The 14,536-nt window shown below is 35.7% G+C and overlaps 1 protein-coding gene across 1 annotated transcript in view; it reads right to left on the bottom strand.

The window, feature by feature from the left end:
- The window catches only part of LOC121727641 (Down syndrome cell adhesion molecule-like protein 1 homolog), a 193,619-nt gene that overhangs the window by 106,743 nt on the left and 72,340 nt on the right, over nt 1-14,536 (bottom strand). The window contains exon 2 of the mRNA XM_042115580.1: nt 2,226-2,313. Coding sequence (XP_041971514.1) covers nt 2,226-2,295 — 70 coding nt within the window. The 5' untranslated portion in view covers nt 2,296-2,313. The remainder of the gene's footprint in view (nt 1-2,225; nt 2,314-14,536) is intronic.

Here is a 14,536-nt window from a genome sequence, read left to right as displayed (position 1 = left end):
CGTTTTCTTAATTTTTTATATTTATAGATAAAAGTACTAGATAATATACTTGGTAGGGACTTCAACATGATTCAGGGGGGGGGGGGGGGGCGGGTGGCAGCTGCACGCACATTATAATAAAATTATCAACCGTAAATTCATCAAACTTTTATTTTTATAATACAAGTAATTTTATGATACCCTAGTAGAGTAATGTCCTAGTAGTTAATGTTAAAATCATTTTTCACGGAGCAACGCAATTTTTTGCTAAACGCTGGCAGTTTTTTCTGACGTTACATTTGCAAGCATTTTTCACGCCCCAAAAACGCTCATTAGCCAAGGCTACCGTTTGATTAAACTTTCATGAATTGCCCGCGTATTTAAAAATAAAAGTGGCCAGGTAAAAATATTTTTCACAAAAACTCTAACAAATTTATCACTTGAGCTACACGTAAAACGGCACTTGTGTTAAAATTTAGAGTTCTTTCTACAGAAATAAATTATTCAAAAAGATTTTAATAAAATAAAATGTTGACTTTGGACCGAAGTTAAATTTTATTAAGGCATATCTTCACTTTGGGTCATTATTAAATAACCATAATTGCCATCTACGCAGCTGTCTATAGCAGCGGTTCTCAAACTTCTTTGGTGGCAGGATCTTTTTAGGAAGTTACATTTATGGCGGATCCTCAAAAAATATGTTTTGTCTTTGTATGAATTGTATAATTGTATAATTTTATACGTGGAAGAGCCATGCTTCGGCACGAATGGGCCGGCTCGACCGGAGAAATACCACGTCCTCACAGAAAACCGGCGTGAAACAGCGCTTGCGCTGTGTTTCGCCGAGTGAGTGAGTTTACCGGAGGCCCAATCCCTTACCCTATTCCCATCCCTACCCTCCCCTATTCCCTTCCCTACCCTACCCTATTCCCTTCCCTGCCCTTCCCATCCCTACCTAGAAAAGAATTGTATCTGCGTCTGATGACATATTTTCTAAAAATAATATTTTATGTGTTGCTCGCGTTGCATAATAAGCTTTAAAAAAAATATATGTATTAGTTAAGGATCTAAGACAGTTGAATTTATATTCCATTACACAATATCATGAACTTCACTCGATAAAAAAAAATCCCAAAGTTACCTCTTCTTATTGCCATACTATGTCCAAATTATGTGTATGTAAAAACTATAAAATACCAGGCGCAAAGTGTGTGACTGAAAGCGTACCAGCCGAACCTTTGCGCCTGCTATTTTATAGTTTTTTTTTCTATCGAGTGAAGTTCATGATATTGTGTAATGGAATATAAATTCCACTGTGTTAGATCCTTAACTAACACATATATTTTTTCAGAATTTAAATTACTATATTTTTGTGTCTACTGTCACTTTTAAATCTTGGAAATCGTCCGTTTCTGGGAATACAGGGCCTTAACGTGACGCCATTAAATTATATTATGTGCTAATCGCGTCAGAGTGCATCGTCATCGAAACGTATACACAGAGACAGTGGCACCCTAATATGACACTAATTCACAACAAGTAAGATGCAATTTGGTAGTATATTTCTAGTATTATAATAATATTTACATAATATTATAAAATTATAAGCTTACATCAAAGGGTACAGTGTAACAGCCTCAGACGAAGGGTGAAAGTGCCAATTTTTTTTAAAGAAAGCTGTTTAAAACCGTCATGATGATATTATTATGGATTTCAATAAAAACAGTTTTGTTTGAAATGGAATCATTAAAAACTATTCATATTGTTTGTTATTTTCAAACATCGACGTCTATAATTTTTACAAATCATAAAAGTCATCAAAATCACAATCAATTTTCTTTGTACTATAATACAATTAAAATATTATCGTTGTGGTGTTTGTTGCCAAACTGATCAAAAAGGAACTGAACCGATTTGTTGAAATTTTGTACGTTTACTGTCTGAGAATCGGTCAACATTTTTTCATGCTCAGAATATTATGTACTATCAGAGAAGTTGATGTAGTAATCAAAAAATTCCGTTATGGAAAAAAAACCTAACACCATCCCTGCGTTGCCAGACTTCGGCACGGTATTAGTGTTCATGAGATTAGACGTATGTTAATTATAAATTTATAATTGAATAAGTTTATAAAAATGCTATGCAATAGTTTTAGCGGCCGTCCTCGAGTACCACACGTATTTTTTCATTAAAGTTTGCCCGATCAGCAATTTAGGTAAAAAAACAAACACGTAAAAAAATATTACCTTCTCCAGTGCCGATGGTCGTATGTATGAGGAGCACAACGATGTATAGACACCGTTGTCCCTCTGACATCGCTGTTTAGGGTTAAACCTGGAAAAGAAAAAATATTTTATGTTAACTTTTAAGGCGCTGCATTTTAAGGCAAGGCATTTTAATGGAAAAGAAAAAAAATATGCCGACACTTTAAAACAATATTGGCTCGATGCACTCCTTCTCCATAATATAAACTATAACTGTGCGAAATTTCATGCACGAAATTTCCGCATTTTTCGTCAAAAGGGTCCAAAGTTTTTGCTCACGTATTTAATTTAGATAACCATTATTTATTATGAATTCGGTAGGAAACCATTATTTATTATTAATTCATTATAAGACCATAATATATTTTCTTTCAAAGGAGGGGTACTACTTCGTACCCACCAATGTAGCACGTTGAGACATATACCAAATTAAAGGACTTGAAAAGTTGAACATTTTATTGTATGACGAAAAATCTCTAAACCATGGGAGAAAAAAGTTAATGAGGGTAGAAGGTAAGAAAAAATCACAAAAAAACACCCTATATTATTGCATCACTTTATAGTGTTGCTGGTAAGGAATCATTTCTAGAAAGTAATCGTATATGACAAACTTGAGGAAAGTGTTATATTTTAGTATATTCTTTCTACAATTTATAAAATGTACAATTTGAAAAATTGTACAGCCCTTTCATTTGATGTATGTCTCAACGAGCTACAGCTTGGGTACGGGTCCCATACAAAAATGCCCCTTCTTCTTTAAAAATTCGATTTAATCGATTCAAATATAAAGTAAAAACATACTTTCTCTGCGATGGAAGCTTTCAATATAAACTTTTTCTACAAAGATGCATGCAAATTTTATTCATCTCTTCCGGGTCTTGTTTTTCCATATTGTTACCGGAGTTTCTCGTACCAATGAAATATGTCTAGACTCTTATTATGCGCATCGAAAAGAGGTTTCTATTAAATAAAGTTTGTGCAAAGTGAAAAAGAAAATTTGTACCGTGGCCAAACGCGTGAAAATCTTGAAAATTAATACGTGGGAGAGCCATCTTCGGCACGAATGGGCCGGCTCGACCGGAGAAATACCACGTTCTCACAGAAAACCGGCGTGAAACAGCGCTTGCGCTGTGTTTCGCCGAGTGAGTGAGTTTACCGGAGGCCCAATTCCCTTCCCTATACTCCCCTATTCCCTTCCTTTCCCATCCCTACCCTCCCCTATTACCCTATTCCCTCTTAAAAGGCTGGCAACGCACCTGCAGCTCTTCTGATGCTGCGAGTGTCCATGGGCGACGGAAGTTGCTTTCCATCAGGTGACCCGTTTGCTCGTTTGCCCCCTTCTTTCATAAAAAAAAAATAATCTAAAATCATTGTTTGGAAAATTATTTATACCATAAAGTTTTATAAGCGAGTTACTTAGAACAACTTTGCTGTTTTAGAAAGAGACTTACGGATTTTTTAATTATTATTAGACTACTTTAAGTTAGAATATCCTAATTCCTAACACATTTTTAAAAGAGCAATTTTCCCATGCTCCGTGTGAGTTTCTTACGTCGGATTGGTTCCCGAACCGATGGTCGGTCGTTGACGTTTTAAAAGTGTTACGGTCTGACTACAAAAGATTTAAACACCTGTTGAACAGTTGATTAGAAAAAAATCAGTACAAAATGGTCTCAAAACAACTATTCAATAGATGTTTCAATCTTTTGTGGTAAGACCGTTAATTTTTAATCGATATGGAAAAAAAATATATTTTATTGCAATTTATTCAAAAGTTATACACCAGGTTAGAAAAACTGTATGTAGGCTATAGAATCGATATTAAATTGAAAAAATAATACAGTGTACTGTATGAATAGTTTCCGATTTTTAAAATATCGTATGCACCGAAGTGAAGTTTAGCTTTATTTTAAACTAGATTTCGCACAGCGAATACATCGAATAGGAAGAATTCCAGTCTGTCTCGAGGGAACCGTATATTTTTCCTGATAAACAGTTGCCAAAGTCCTAGTTCGGGATATAAACTGCATTTTTGCTTTATTTCCAATAGTGGAAACTTTCAAAGTAAATGGTATAAGATTTCTATTTTTTGTAACACATTTTCATTTTTATCACCTTATCTTAAAAATTTACTAGCTGTCCCGGCAAACATTTCTTTGTCATATAAAGTATTTCGCCCGTATTATTTTATTGAAGTGACTAAATAAGTATGTCACCATGGCAACGTCCATCGCTATCCCGTCGCACAAATAATGGTAGCCGTCAGTCTCGAGTTGTAATAATTTACTATTATTTATTCAACAAATTAACTTATTAATATAAAAAGAACCCAGTAGCCGATTCTCAGACCCACTGAATATGCATATAAAACTTGGTCAAAATCAGTAAAGCCGTTTCGGAGCATTACGCGGCCTCACATAAATTGTGACACGAGAATTTTACATATAAGATTCTACAAACGAAATACCAAACTCCCTAACTTTATAAACACTTATACATAAAATTAGTTCGAAAATATTTCTAGTTAATTTAAATTCTTGAGTATAGTGCTCCATTTTTCCCTATTTAAAATACCGTAGCGAATGGGAAATGGGAAAAAGTTTAGTTAATTGCATTCTCTTTAGAGCAATAACGTCTTCTAAGGACTACTAATGAGTTGAAATTGTAAGGCTCATCAGTACGAAACTCAGTAAGTAATGGCTCGGTCTTCTGCTACACAAACTGTTTTGTTATTGGCTTCTTACTTGTAATTAAGGGGACGACTAACCCAAAATTGTCGATTTTATAATGCATTTTTAGGGTTCCGTACCCAAAGGGTGAAAACGGGGGTCCCGTGGAGAGGTATTCATGAGACTTCGATGTCTGTCTGTCCCGTCTGTCTGTCCGTCTGTCTGTCTCCAGGTTGTATCTCAAGAACCGCTATAGCGAGAGTTCTGAAATTTTCACAGATTGTGCATATCTGTTGCCGCTATAACAACAAATACTAAAAACAAAACAAAATGAATATTTAAAGGCGGCTTCCATACAACAAACGTGATTTTTTTGGCCTTTTTTGCTCGATACCAATAATGGCAAAAGGTAGGCACTTGATATTTCAATTCGTACATTAAACCAAGTATATTATAAGTTAATACTTAAACACATTATAAAAAATTCTATTTAATGTGTTTAAATTAAGACACTGACCTGACCGATTTTTTTAAATATTGTATATTTATCGAGTTATTAAGAAAAAACTAACTTGGCGAAGATTCCGCATCGTGGCATATAAAAGACGGGCGTAAGTGTAAAGAGAGAAGGACGATGTTTGATAGTCGCTCTCTTGATTACTTAGGCAAATAACGTTTATTTGTCGGTACGACTGTATCGTTTACAGCCGGTACATTAGCCAATATTTAAATTAAATTATTATAATTTGCAGGATAACAATGCTATGAGCTTGTTTGAATAATTTCTGCTAAAAGAAAAAATCATAACTCATTCACTAATAGCAAATAATATATTATACGCTACGCGAACTAATAGTGTATTTATAACACTTGTCAAAAGACGGTTGAAAAACGTTATAATGTATAATATTACTAGCTGTTGCCCAGAAAGAGCTCATTTTTAGATAGCTCATTTATCAAAGAAGGCTATAGTCTTCTTTGATAAATGAGCTATCTAACATTGAAATAATTTTTCAAATCAAACCGGTAGTTCCTGAGATTAGCGCGTTCAAATAAGCCCTTTCAAATAATTTCCCCCATTTTTTCCACATTTTCCTCTATTTATTCGCTCTCATTAGTCTTAGCGTGCTAAAATATAGCCTATAGCCTTTTTTCGTTAATGAGCTATCTAACACTGAAAGAATTTTTTAAATCGGTCCAGTAGTTCCTGAGATTAGCGCATTCAAATAAGCCATTTCAAATAATTTCTCCAGTTTTTTCCATACTTTTCTCTATTTCTTCGCTCCTATTAGTTTTAGTGCAATAAAATATAGCCCATAGCCTTTTTCGATAAATTGGCTATCTAACACTGAAAGAATTTTTCAAATCGGACCAGTAGTTCCTGATATTAGTGCGTTTAAATAAGCCCTTACAAATAATTTCCTCCCGTTTTTTCCACACTTTCCTCTATTTCTTCGCTCCTATTAATATTAGCGTAATAGAATATAGCCTATAGCCTTCCTCGATAAACGGGCTATCTAACACTGAAAGAATTTTTAAAATCAGACCAGTAGTTCCTGTGATTAGCGCGTTAAATTAAAAAAACAAACTAATAAACTCTTCCGCTTTATAATATTAGTATAGATTTATAATATTAGTATAGATTATTTTAGCAAACCCATCTAAATCTATACATATAATAAAACTGTAGAAATGACAATTCTGTACATTAACGATATCCAAAAAATAATAAGCGGGGGCTGTTACTACATCGCTATAGAAGCCAAAACTGTGGTTAGTTTTTTGTCTGTCTGTCTGTCTGTCTGTATGTTTGTTCCAGCATCACACGAAAACTACTGATCCGATTTGAATGCGGTTTTCGCAGATATATTTGTCTTTTCCCAACTTAACATCTGGTGTACAAAAATTTTTCCCCCCACCTCTCCAAGGGGTCAAAAGAGGGGGTAAGATTTTGTACCAAACTTTTTTCTTTAACACGAAAACTACTAATCCGATTTGAATACGGTTTTCGCAGATATATTTATCTTCTTCCAACTTAACATCTGGTGTATAAATTTTTCCCCCCTCACCCCTCTAAGGGGACCAAAGAGGGGGTCAAATTTTGAATCAAACTTTTTTCTTCAATGGACTAACTTCATATTATTAACTATATTTTTCAATTTAACATCTGGTGTATAAAATTTTTACCCCACCCCTTAAGGGGGCCGAAGAGGGGGTCAGATATTTTATCAAACTTTTTTTTAACATGAAAACTACTGATCCGATTTGAATATGGTTTTCGCAGATATATTTGTCTTCTTCCAACTTCATATCTGGTGTATAAAATTTTTCCTCCCCAACCCTTAAAGGGGACCAAAGAGGGGGCAGATTTTGTATCAAACTTTTTTCTTGAATAAACTTACAACATATTATAAACTGTATTTTCCAATTTAATATCTGGTGTAAGTATAAAATTTTTCCCCTCACCCCTCTAAGGGGACAAGAGAGGGGGCAAGATTTTGTATAAAACTTTTTTCTTTAACACGAAAACTACTGATCCGATTTGAATACGATTTTTGCAGATATATATGCCTTATTCAAACTTAGCATCTGCGCCGCCCAAATCCCCCCCGCCCCCCACCTGGTAATGTTGCCAAACAAAAACATGTTGCGTCGTTAGTGTTGAGTTTTAATTCTCCAGACTTTGCCCCCGGCCGGTCCTGATAATGTTGCTAAGCAAAATGGTGTTGCGTCGTTAGTGATGAGTTTTACTCCTTTAGAATCAAAGTAAGTTATTTATTAAAAGTGAAATTAATCTAACCAAAACTAAACATGCAGATTTTGCGTGTCGTTTGATTAATATGCGGGAGGCTTTGCTCCTGCACTTACTTGGGGGGGCTGCGCCCTGGTAATGTTGCTAAGCAAAATGGTGTTGCGTCGTTAGTGTTGAGTTTTACTTCTCCTTCTTTAGAATCAAAGTAAGTTATTTATTAAAAGTGACATTAATCTAACCAAAACTAAACATGCAGATTTTGCGTGTCGTTTGATTAATATGTGCTAAGCAAAATGGTGTTGCGTGGTTAGTGTTGAGTTTTACTCCTTCTTTAGAATCAAAGTAAGTTATTTATTAAAAGTGAAATTAATCTAACCAAAACTAAACATGCAGATTTTGCGTGTCGTTTGATTAATATGTGGGAGGCTTTGCCTGGATATGGACAGACGGACAGGCTGATATTATATTTTTGTAATCGGGTTCCGTTTTTTACCATTTGAGTAAGGGACCATAAAAAGGAGAGAATTATCCATTTCCGTTATTATACTATGGTAACGCCTACGGGAAACAGCTATCCATACTAATATTATAAATGCGAAAGTGTATTTGTTTGTTTGTTTGTCCTTTCTTCGCAGTCTAACGAAGCAACCAATTGACTTGATTTTTGACATCGACTTAGTTGAAAGGATAGAGAGTAACATAGGCTACTTTTGGTCTTGGAAAAACATCATGTTTCTAAAGGAGATTTGTAAGAATATTCGTATTGTACACGATTTTCGAATTCCACGCGAGCGAAGCCGCGGGCAAAAGCTAGTAGTACTATAAGACCCGACAAAAAATAGCCCTCTTGTAACTCAAATTAGATTTGTATTTACATTTCATATTGGTTTAATCTATTTCATAACATCAACAAAAAGCTATATCGAAAACCAAACTTTGTTCCGAAATTTATTGGTATCGTTTAAAACAATCTAGGGTCAGATCCAATTTATAGTCTAACTCTAGCTCGGGAATCCAGTAATAAATGGCTATTGCAAAATATTATAGTCTGATTTTCATCATCATCACGTCTTCATAAACAACGCATATTTTTTAACCTTAATACGAAAATAAAGTGATATGTTTGTTTTTAAAAATATATATATTACATCGAATATCACGTATATTAAATAAAAAATCTGAATACGCGAATAAAAAAATATTATGGCCGGTTTTTATTACTCCAGTCCAGTAATCCAATCTAGCGCTGGATTGCTGTTGGTGTATGTAATGTAAATCAGCCATTAGTCAATATCATAATTTAAATGCCACAATGGTTCGCTTAGTGTATATATTCTTTGACAATGGCCCCAGCTAACACTGAAGTGGCCTATTGGATGGACATTTCTACGTAGGTGAGTGTTTTTACTTTTCTATCGCAAAAACAATCTTCAGGGAAATGCAGTTGACTCTCCAGCGGAGATCATTAATATAGTATTATAACCACAATAAAAAGGTTTTATTGCATTCTCTAGGGCACAAAACAAAACAGCAATATATAGTCAATGTAATATTTCTTGAGGTATATTTCATTCCAAAAGTCAAGGTACACTGACCGGGCCAAGCTTATTGGCCTAATAATAATTGGCCTAGTAGTATCTTCTACAATTGCAAAGATGAAAGACGTAGATTGAGTGTAAAATAGCCCAACGTACTCTTAGAATTTTGCCCCTGAATCGATTTTGCTACTAGACTATTGTTATGAGGACATTGTTGGTGGTCTCAAACTTTATCGCTAGTTCGAGTGGACAACTACGTACATGTCAACTATTTGATATTATGTATTCCCACACGAATATTTGGCGCGTGGCCGAAATAAAAGTGTGTATTGACAGTATCATAAAATATTACAAACATCCATTGTAATCTCAGAACAGGAAAATAAGATTGTAATATTAGTTTTTTAGCACAATTAAAATGGAGTGGAGAAATACCACGTTCTCACAGAAAACCGGAGTGAAACAGCGCTTGCGCTGTGTTTCGCCGAGTGAGTGAGTTTACCGGAGGCCCAATTCCCTACCCTATTCCCTTCCCTACCCTCCCCTATTCCCTTTCCTTTCCTACCCTCCCCTATTACCCTCCCCTATTCCCTTCCCTTCCTTACCCTCCCCTATTACCCTATTCCCTCTTAAAAGGCCGGTAACGCACTTGCTGCTCTTATGATACTGCGAGTGTAAAATGATTTTCACTGTTTTCCTGCTTTTCTCTTGAAGTTTTTTTCTGATATTTTTTTCTATAGACCTCACGAAGCCCGAGACCTTTCCAACGAATGCAAAACCGTGGAAATCGGTTCATGAGTTCTGGAGTTATAGCGCCAGGAAGGAAAACCCGACTTATTTTTATATATTAGATTTTCTTAGGTCACATTCACAGAAACTATTAATATTACACGCTTTTAATTTTACAAGCTTAGAAAATTTTATATTGATCTGAATTTTACATAATCGTAGAAGGTGAACTCAACGAAATAGTAGATTCGTTTCTTTACCAAGGTTTAAACAACTTCGTTCTTAAGGTGGGTTAAGTGGTTTTTCATGCCCAAGTCTTTGAACACACTTTAAAGGACTTATTGTAAACAATAGGTCCTTTAAAGTGTATTCAAAAATTACTTACAATTTCGGAAAAGGCGCAAAGGAATAGCACAAAGGTAAACTCATTTAAATTCTTAAACGCCTCAGGTATTTTCTGCAAAAAGCTGAAAACTCTAGTAGTTTACTCATAGCCGTGTAGCTGTCGTGAAAGACTAACTTTACTTATTTTTTCTTTGATGAAAGAAAATATTTAGCTTTCTAAGAAACGCATGCCTTTTTAGGGTTCCGTAGTCAACAAGGAACCCTTATAGTTACGGTCTGTCCGTCCGTCCGTCTGTTTGCCAGACAGACGGACGAACGCGCGGTTTTGCTCAGAGACTATAGGATCTACAAAGCTGTAATTTGGCATAAATACACGTCATATTAATGATGCCGACAAAATGGTACATGAAATCTTAAAAAAAATATTTTTTATGGTACCTTCCCTACACATCAAGCGGGGATGAATATTTTTTTTCGCGTCTACCCCATCGTGTGGAGTGTCATTGGATAGGTTTTTTTAAATATTATATTATGAGTATTTTAGATCATTTTCCGATTTAGGGATCCGTTTGTGAAATATTTAGTTTTAAAGTGGAAAAAATCATTAGAGTCCAGTGTCCCCCCCTTCTACCAGCTAAACGGCTAAAAAAATTTATGGGAGTAGGCACTAATTATGCTGAATTTAAAAGGAAAACTATCACGGCTAAGTTTATGCTTATGTGTATGTCAATCAACTAAAAAAATGTATTCAGCGTAGAAGAAGTATATAGGAACTTTTCGTTCAAATTCCTTTGAACGTAACTGAGATGATGTTGATAGTTGTGTACAACACGTTATAAATGTACATTCATTGACCATATAAAAATTATCAAAAACTAGTGGTACTACGGAACCCTATATTGCGCGTGGCCCGACACGCACTTGGCCGGTGTTTTATCCCTACTAACTCCGCCAACCTATGCATGCGTTTTAACGCATGCTTTAAGCATACTTTTTGTCGTTGTCGTTTGGACATTGCGATTTGCGAAGGCCTTTGATCGGGTTTGGCATAAAGCGCTGCTATCAAAGCTACCATCATACAGGCTGCCTGAGAAATTATGCAAGTGGGTCACAAGTTTCTTAGCAGACAGAAGCATAAAGGTCGTAGTTGACGGCGAATGCTCGGAAACTCAGACTGTTGAAGCTGGTGTCCCTCAGGGCTGTGTGCTATCGCCTACCTTATTCATATTGCATATCAATGACATGTTAACATGACAGACCAACGGCATTCATTGCTATGCGGATGATAGTACAGGTGATGCTTTATATACCGGCTCCCCCAATATTTCTCGGCTAAATGTCATTGAGAGTCGAAACGAACTTGTGTCTAAGGTGGAGAATTCATTGGAGAAGGTCTCTGAATGGGGTAGACGTAACTTGGTCCAATTCGAACCCGCCAAGATACAAGTCTGCGCGTTTACCACTAAAAAGTCACCAATGCAGTTGTCGTATATCCTCGTTTTGAGGGCACATCTTTAACCATCTCCCCTAGCAATAAAAATACTTGGCGTTAACATATCAAGCGAAGTCCAGTTTCGATACCATGTAGAGGGTAAGGCCAAGTTAGCCTCGAAGAAGCTTGGTTTTCTGAACAGGGCGAGACAATTCTTTAGTCCGTACCAACACCTACAACTTTACAAGGCGCAGGTTCGGCCACATATGGAATATTGTTTTCATCTCTGGGCAGGGGCGCCAAAATACCAACTGCTCCCTCTGGATCGTATCCAACGAAGGCCCGCTCGAATTGTTGACTGCCATAGTGTTTCAAACAGCTTGGACCCCTTGGAATTACGCCGAGATGTAGCTTCACTCTGCATCCTCTATCGGTTGTATCACGGGGAGTGCTCTGAGGAATTGTTCGGAATCATACCACCTGCAACTTTTCGCCATCGTCTCACGCGAAAAATATACCATCCTCATCAACTTGATGAGTGGCAGTCTTCCATCGTGCGTTTCTCGCATAACTTTCTGCCGTACACTATAAAACTCTGGAACAAACTGTCACCGGCAATATTTCCGGACTTATACGACCTGCAAACCTTCAAGAAAAGAGCGTATTCCCTCTTAAAAGGCCGGCAACGCACCTGCAGCTCTTCTGATGTAGCGAGTGTCCATGGGTGACGGTAGTTGCTTTCCATCAGGCGATCCATTTGCTCGTTTGCCCCCTTATTTCATTAAAAAACCTTAGAAAATATTATGATTACGGATTAGTAATATTAGTCCACTTAAAAAGGTGTAGAGTGTGTTAGAAAATGAAATAACAATATAGAATTGAGATTATAATAGTAACAATTAAACAAAGGATTAAAGAAATTACAATAATTTTGAAAAGTAAGGTTATCAAAAATGTGGCAAATAACTAGATTATTTAGCTGTACCTCGAAGAAGATGAAAGTATTTGTTATCTGTGAAATATGCACCTCGAAGTAGATAAAAATGATTATTATCTGTGAAACATGATAAGGAAGTTTTGGTTCATTTAGATACTTATTTATCTAATTATCGACACTTAATGTTTATTTCAGTTAGAAGTTGTTATTTATAATATTGTTTCAATTAAAGATATGTTATAAATGTATTGTTCGAAATATCTAGGATATTTCGAACATAAATACTTAAATGAGAAATAAAACGTTTTGAGGGCTCAGACATTGTATTATCCAATAGAAATGTTATGGTTGGCTGATTGGATAAAGGGAATATTTCCGGTCAAATTAAAATAATATTTAATAATTAAAATATCATACAAGATATAATATTGACTTATTAATATTATTGATTGGTCAATGGGTTTAGCCAATAGATGGAAATATCCCCTGGTCAAAGCCAAACCCGGGATATATAAGCCATAGAAAGTCGTAATTGGGTCACTTTCCCTGGTGACCTGGAGACGGCTGAACAGTGAGTTAAGTACTTTTCTATTGTAATTATTATCCGCCATATTTTATTGTATTTGTGTTGCTTTGTGTTTATTAGGTGGATAATATTACTTAAATGTTATTTGATTATTGGTTATGCCTTTGCTATTATTGTTAGTGACTTGATTGTTGTGTGTACTGTGTTTTGTATTGTAATTTATACTGTTGAAAAGAATATTTAGACCCACCGAGTTTCTTGCTGGTTCTTCTCGGTGGGAAGGTCACTGAACCAGTGGTAGGGCCTTGGACCGACAATAAACATATTCTATCGTCTATATATTTTTTATTTAACTACCCTCACTTCTGATGACCATAATCTTTAATGTTAATTATCAGTTAATTTTGATATTTCTAACCTTTGAGTAAGTAATTATTACATAGAGTCGTCCTATTTCTGTCATCAGAAGTGGGATCCATGATCTACGTCCACTGCGTTTTTACTAATCCCTGTATTTTTTTTTTCTGTTCTCGAGGGTTGATGTGAAGCTGTTACGGCCGCCGTAGGCAGGAGGCCTACGGCGGTAAAGAAGACCCGCACCGTCGCGTCATGTGTCGTCGCGACGCCGTGTGTCGTCGCGTCGCCGCGTGTCGTCGTGTCGCCGCGTGTCATCGCGTCGCCGCGTGTCGTCGCGTCGTCGTGTGTCATGACGTGTCGTCGTGTCGGCCTACGACAGGGCTGCTGTTTGCCATCGATTTAGAAAAACGAGAAATTCTGAAGGTACCCACAATTTGCAGTTTAAAAGTTAAAGTCAAATCTTTATTCAGAACTGCTAATGTATTATATTGTAATGAGCAAAAATTTAGTATAATATCATGATATGTAAGGAGAAACGTAGTTGTAAAAATATAATTAATAATAATGTGTTAGATGATTATTATTAAGGTTGTTTTAAAATTCAGTTTTAAACTTTACAATTTCCCTAATTGAACTTTTTATTAAGAACACTAAACTTGCTATATTTAATCTCAAATAATAGACATAATATTTTGTGGTAGAGTAATGGAAGTAAAGGTTCGAATCGCATCACTTAACAGTAATGTTAAAACTATACTCTCTGCGCGAGTTATTCTGATTGAGGATACGGCCTTTGCCGTAATAACGGTTATAATCAAAAACGTTTCAAATTAAATCAAAATACGAGCAAGTCGGTAAAAATTATTAGTTATTTTCATTGTAATCAACTAGGCCATATAAAGAATCAATGCGAATAACAAGAAAAAAAAGCGGGTAGGTTATACTTTCCTATTAAAATAAGATTATTTTTTTAGATCAAGCGAATTTAAGTTAACCAAAGTAAGCTAC

Source organism: Aricia agestis, chromosome 6 (assembly GCF_905147365.1).
Source record: "Aricia agestis chromosome 6, ilAriAges1.1, whole genome shotgun sequence".
Classification (NCBI taxonomy): Eukaryota; Metazoa; Arthropoda; class Insecta; order Lepidoptera; family Lycaenidae; genus Aricia; species Aricia agestis.
The sequence above is the reverse complement of the archived record's forward strand: the minus strand, read 5'-3'. Positions and strand labels throughout refer to the sequence as shown.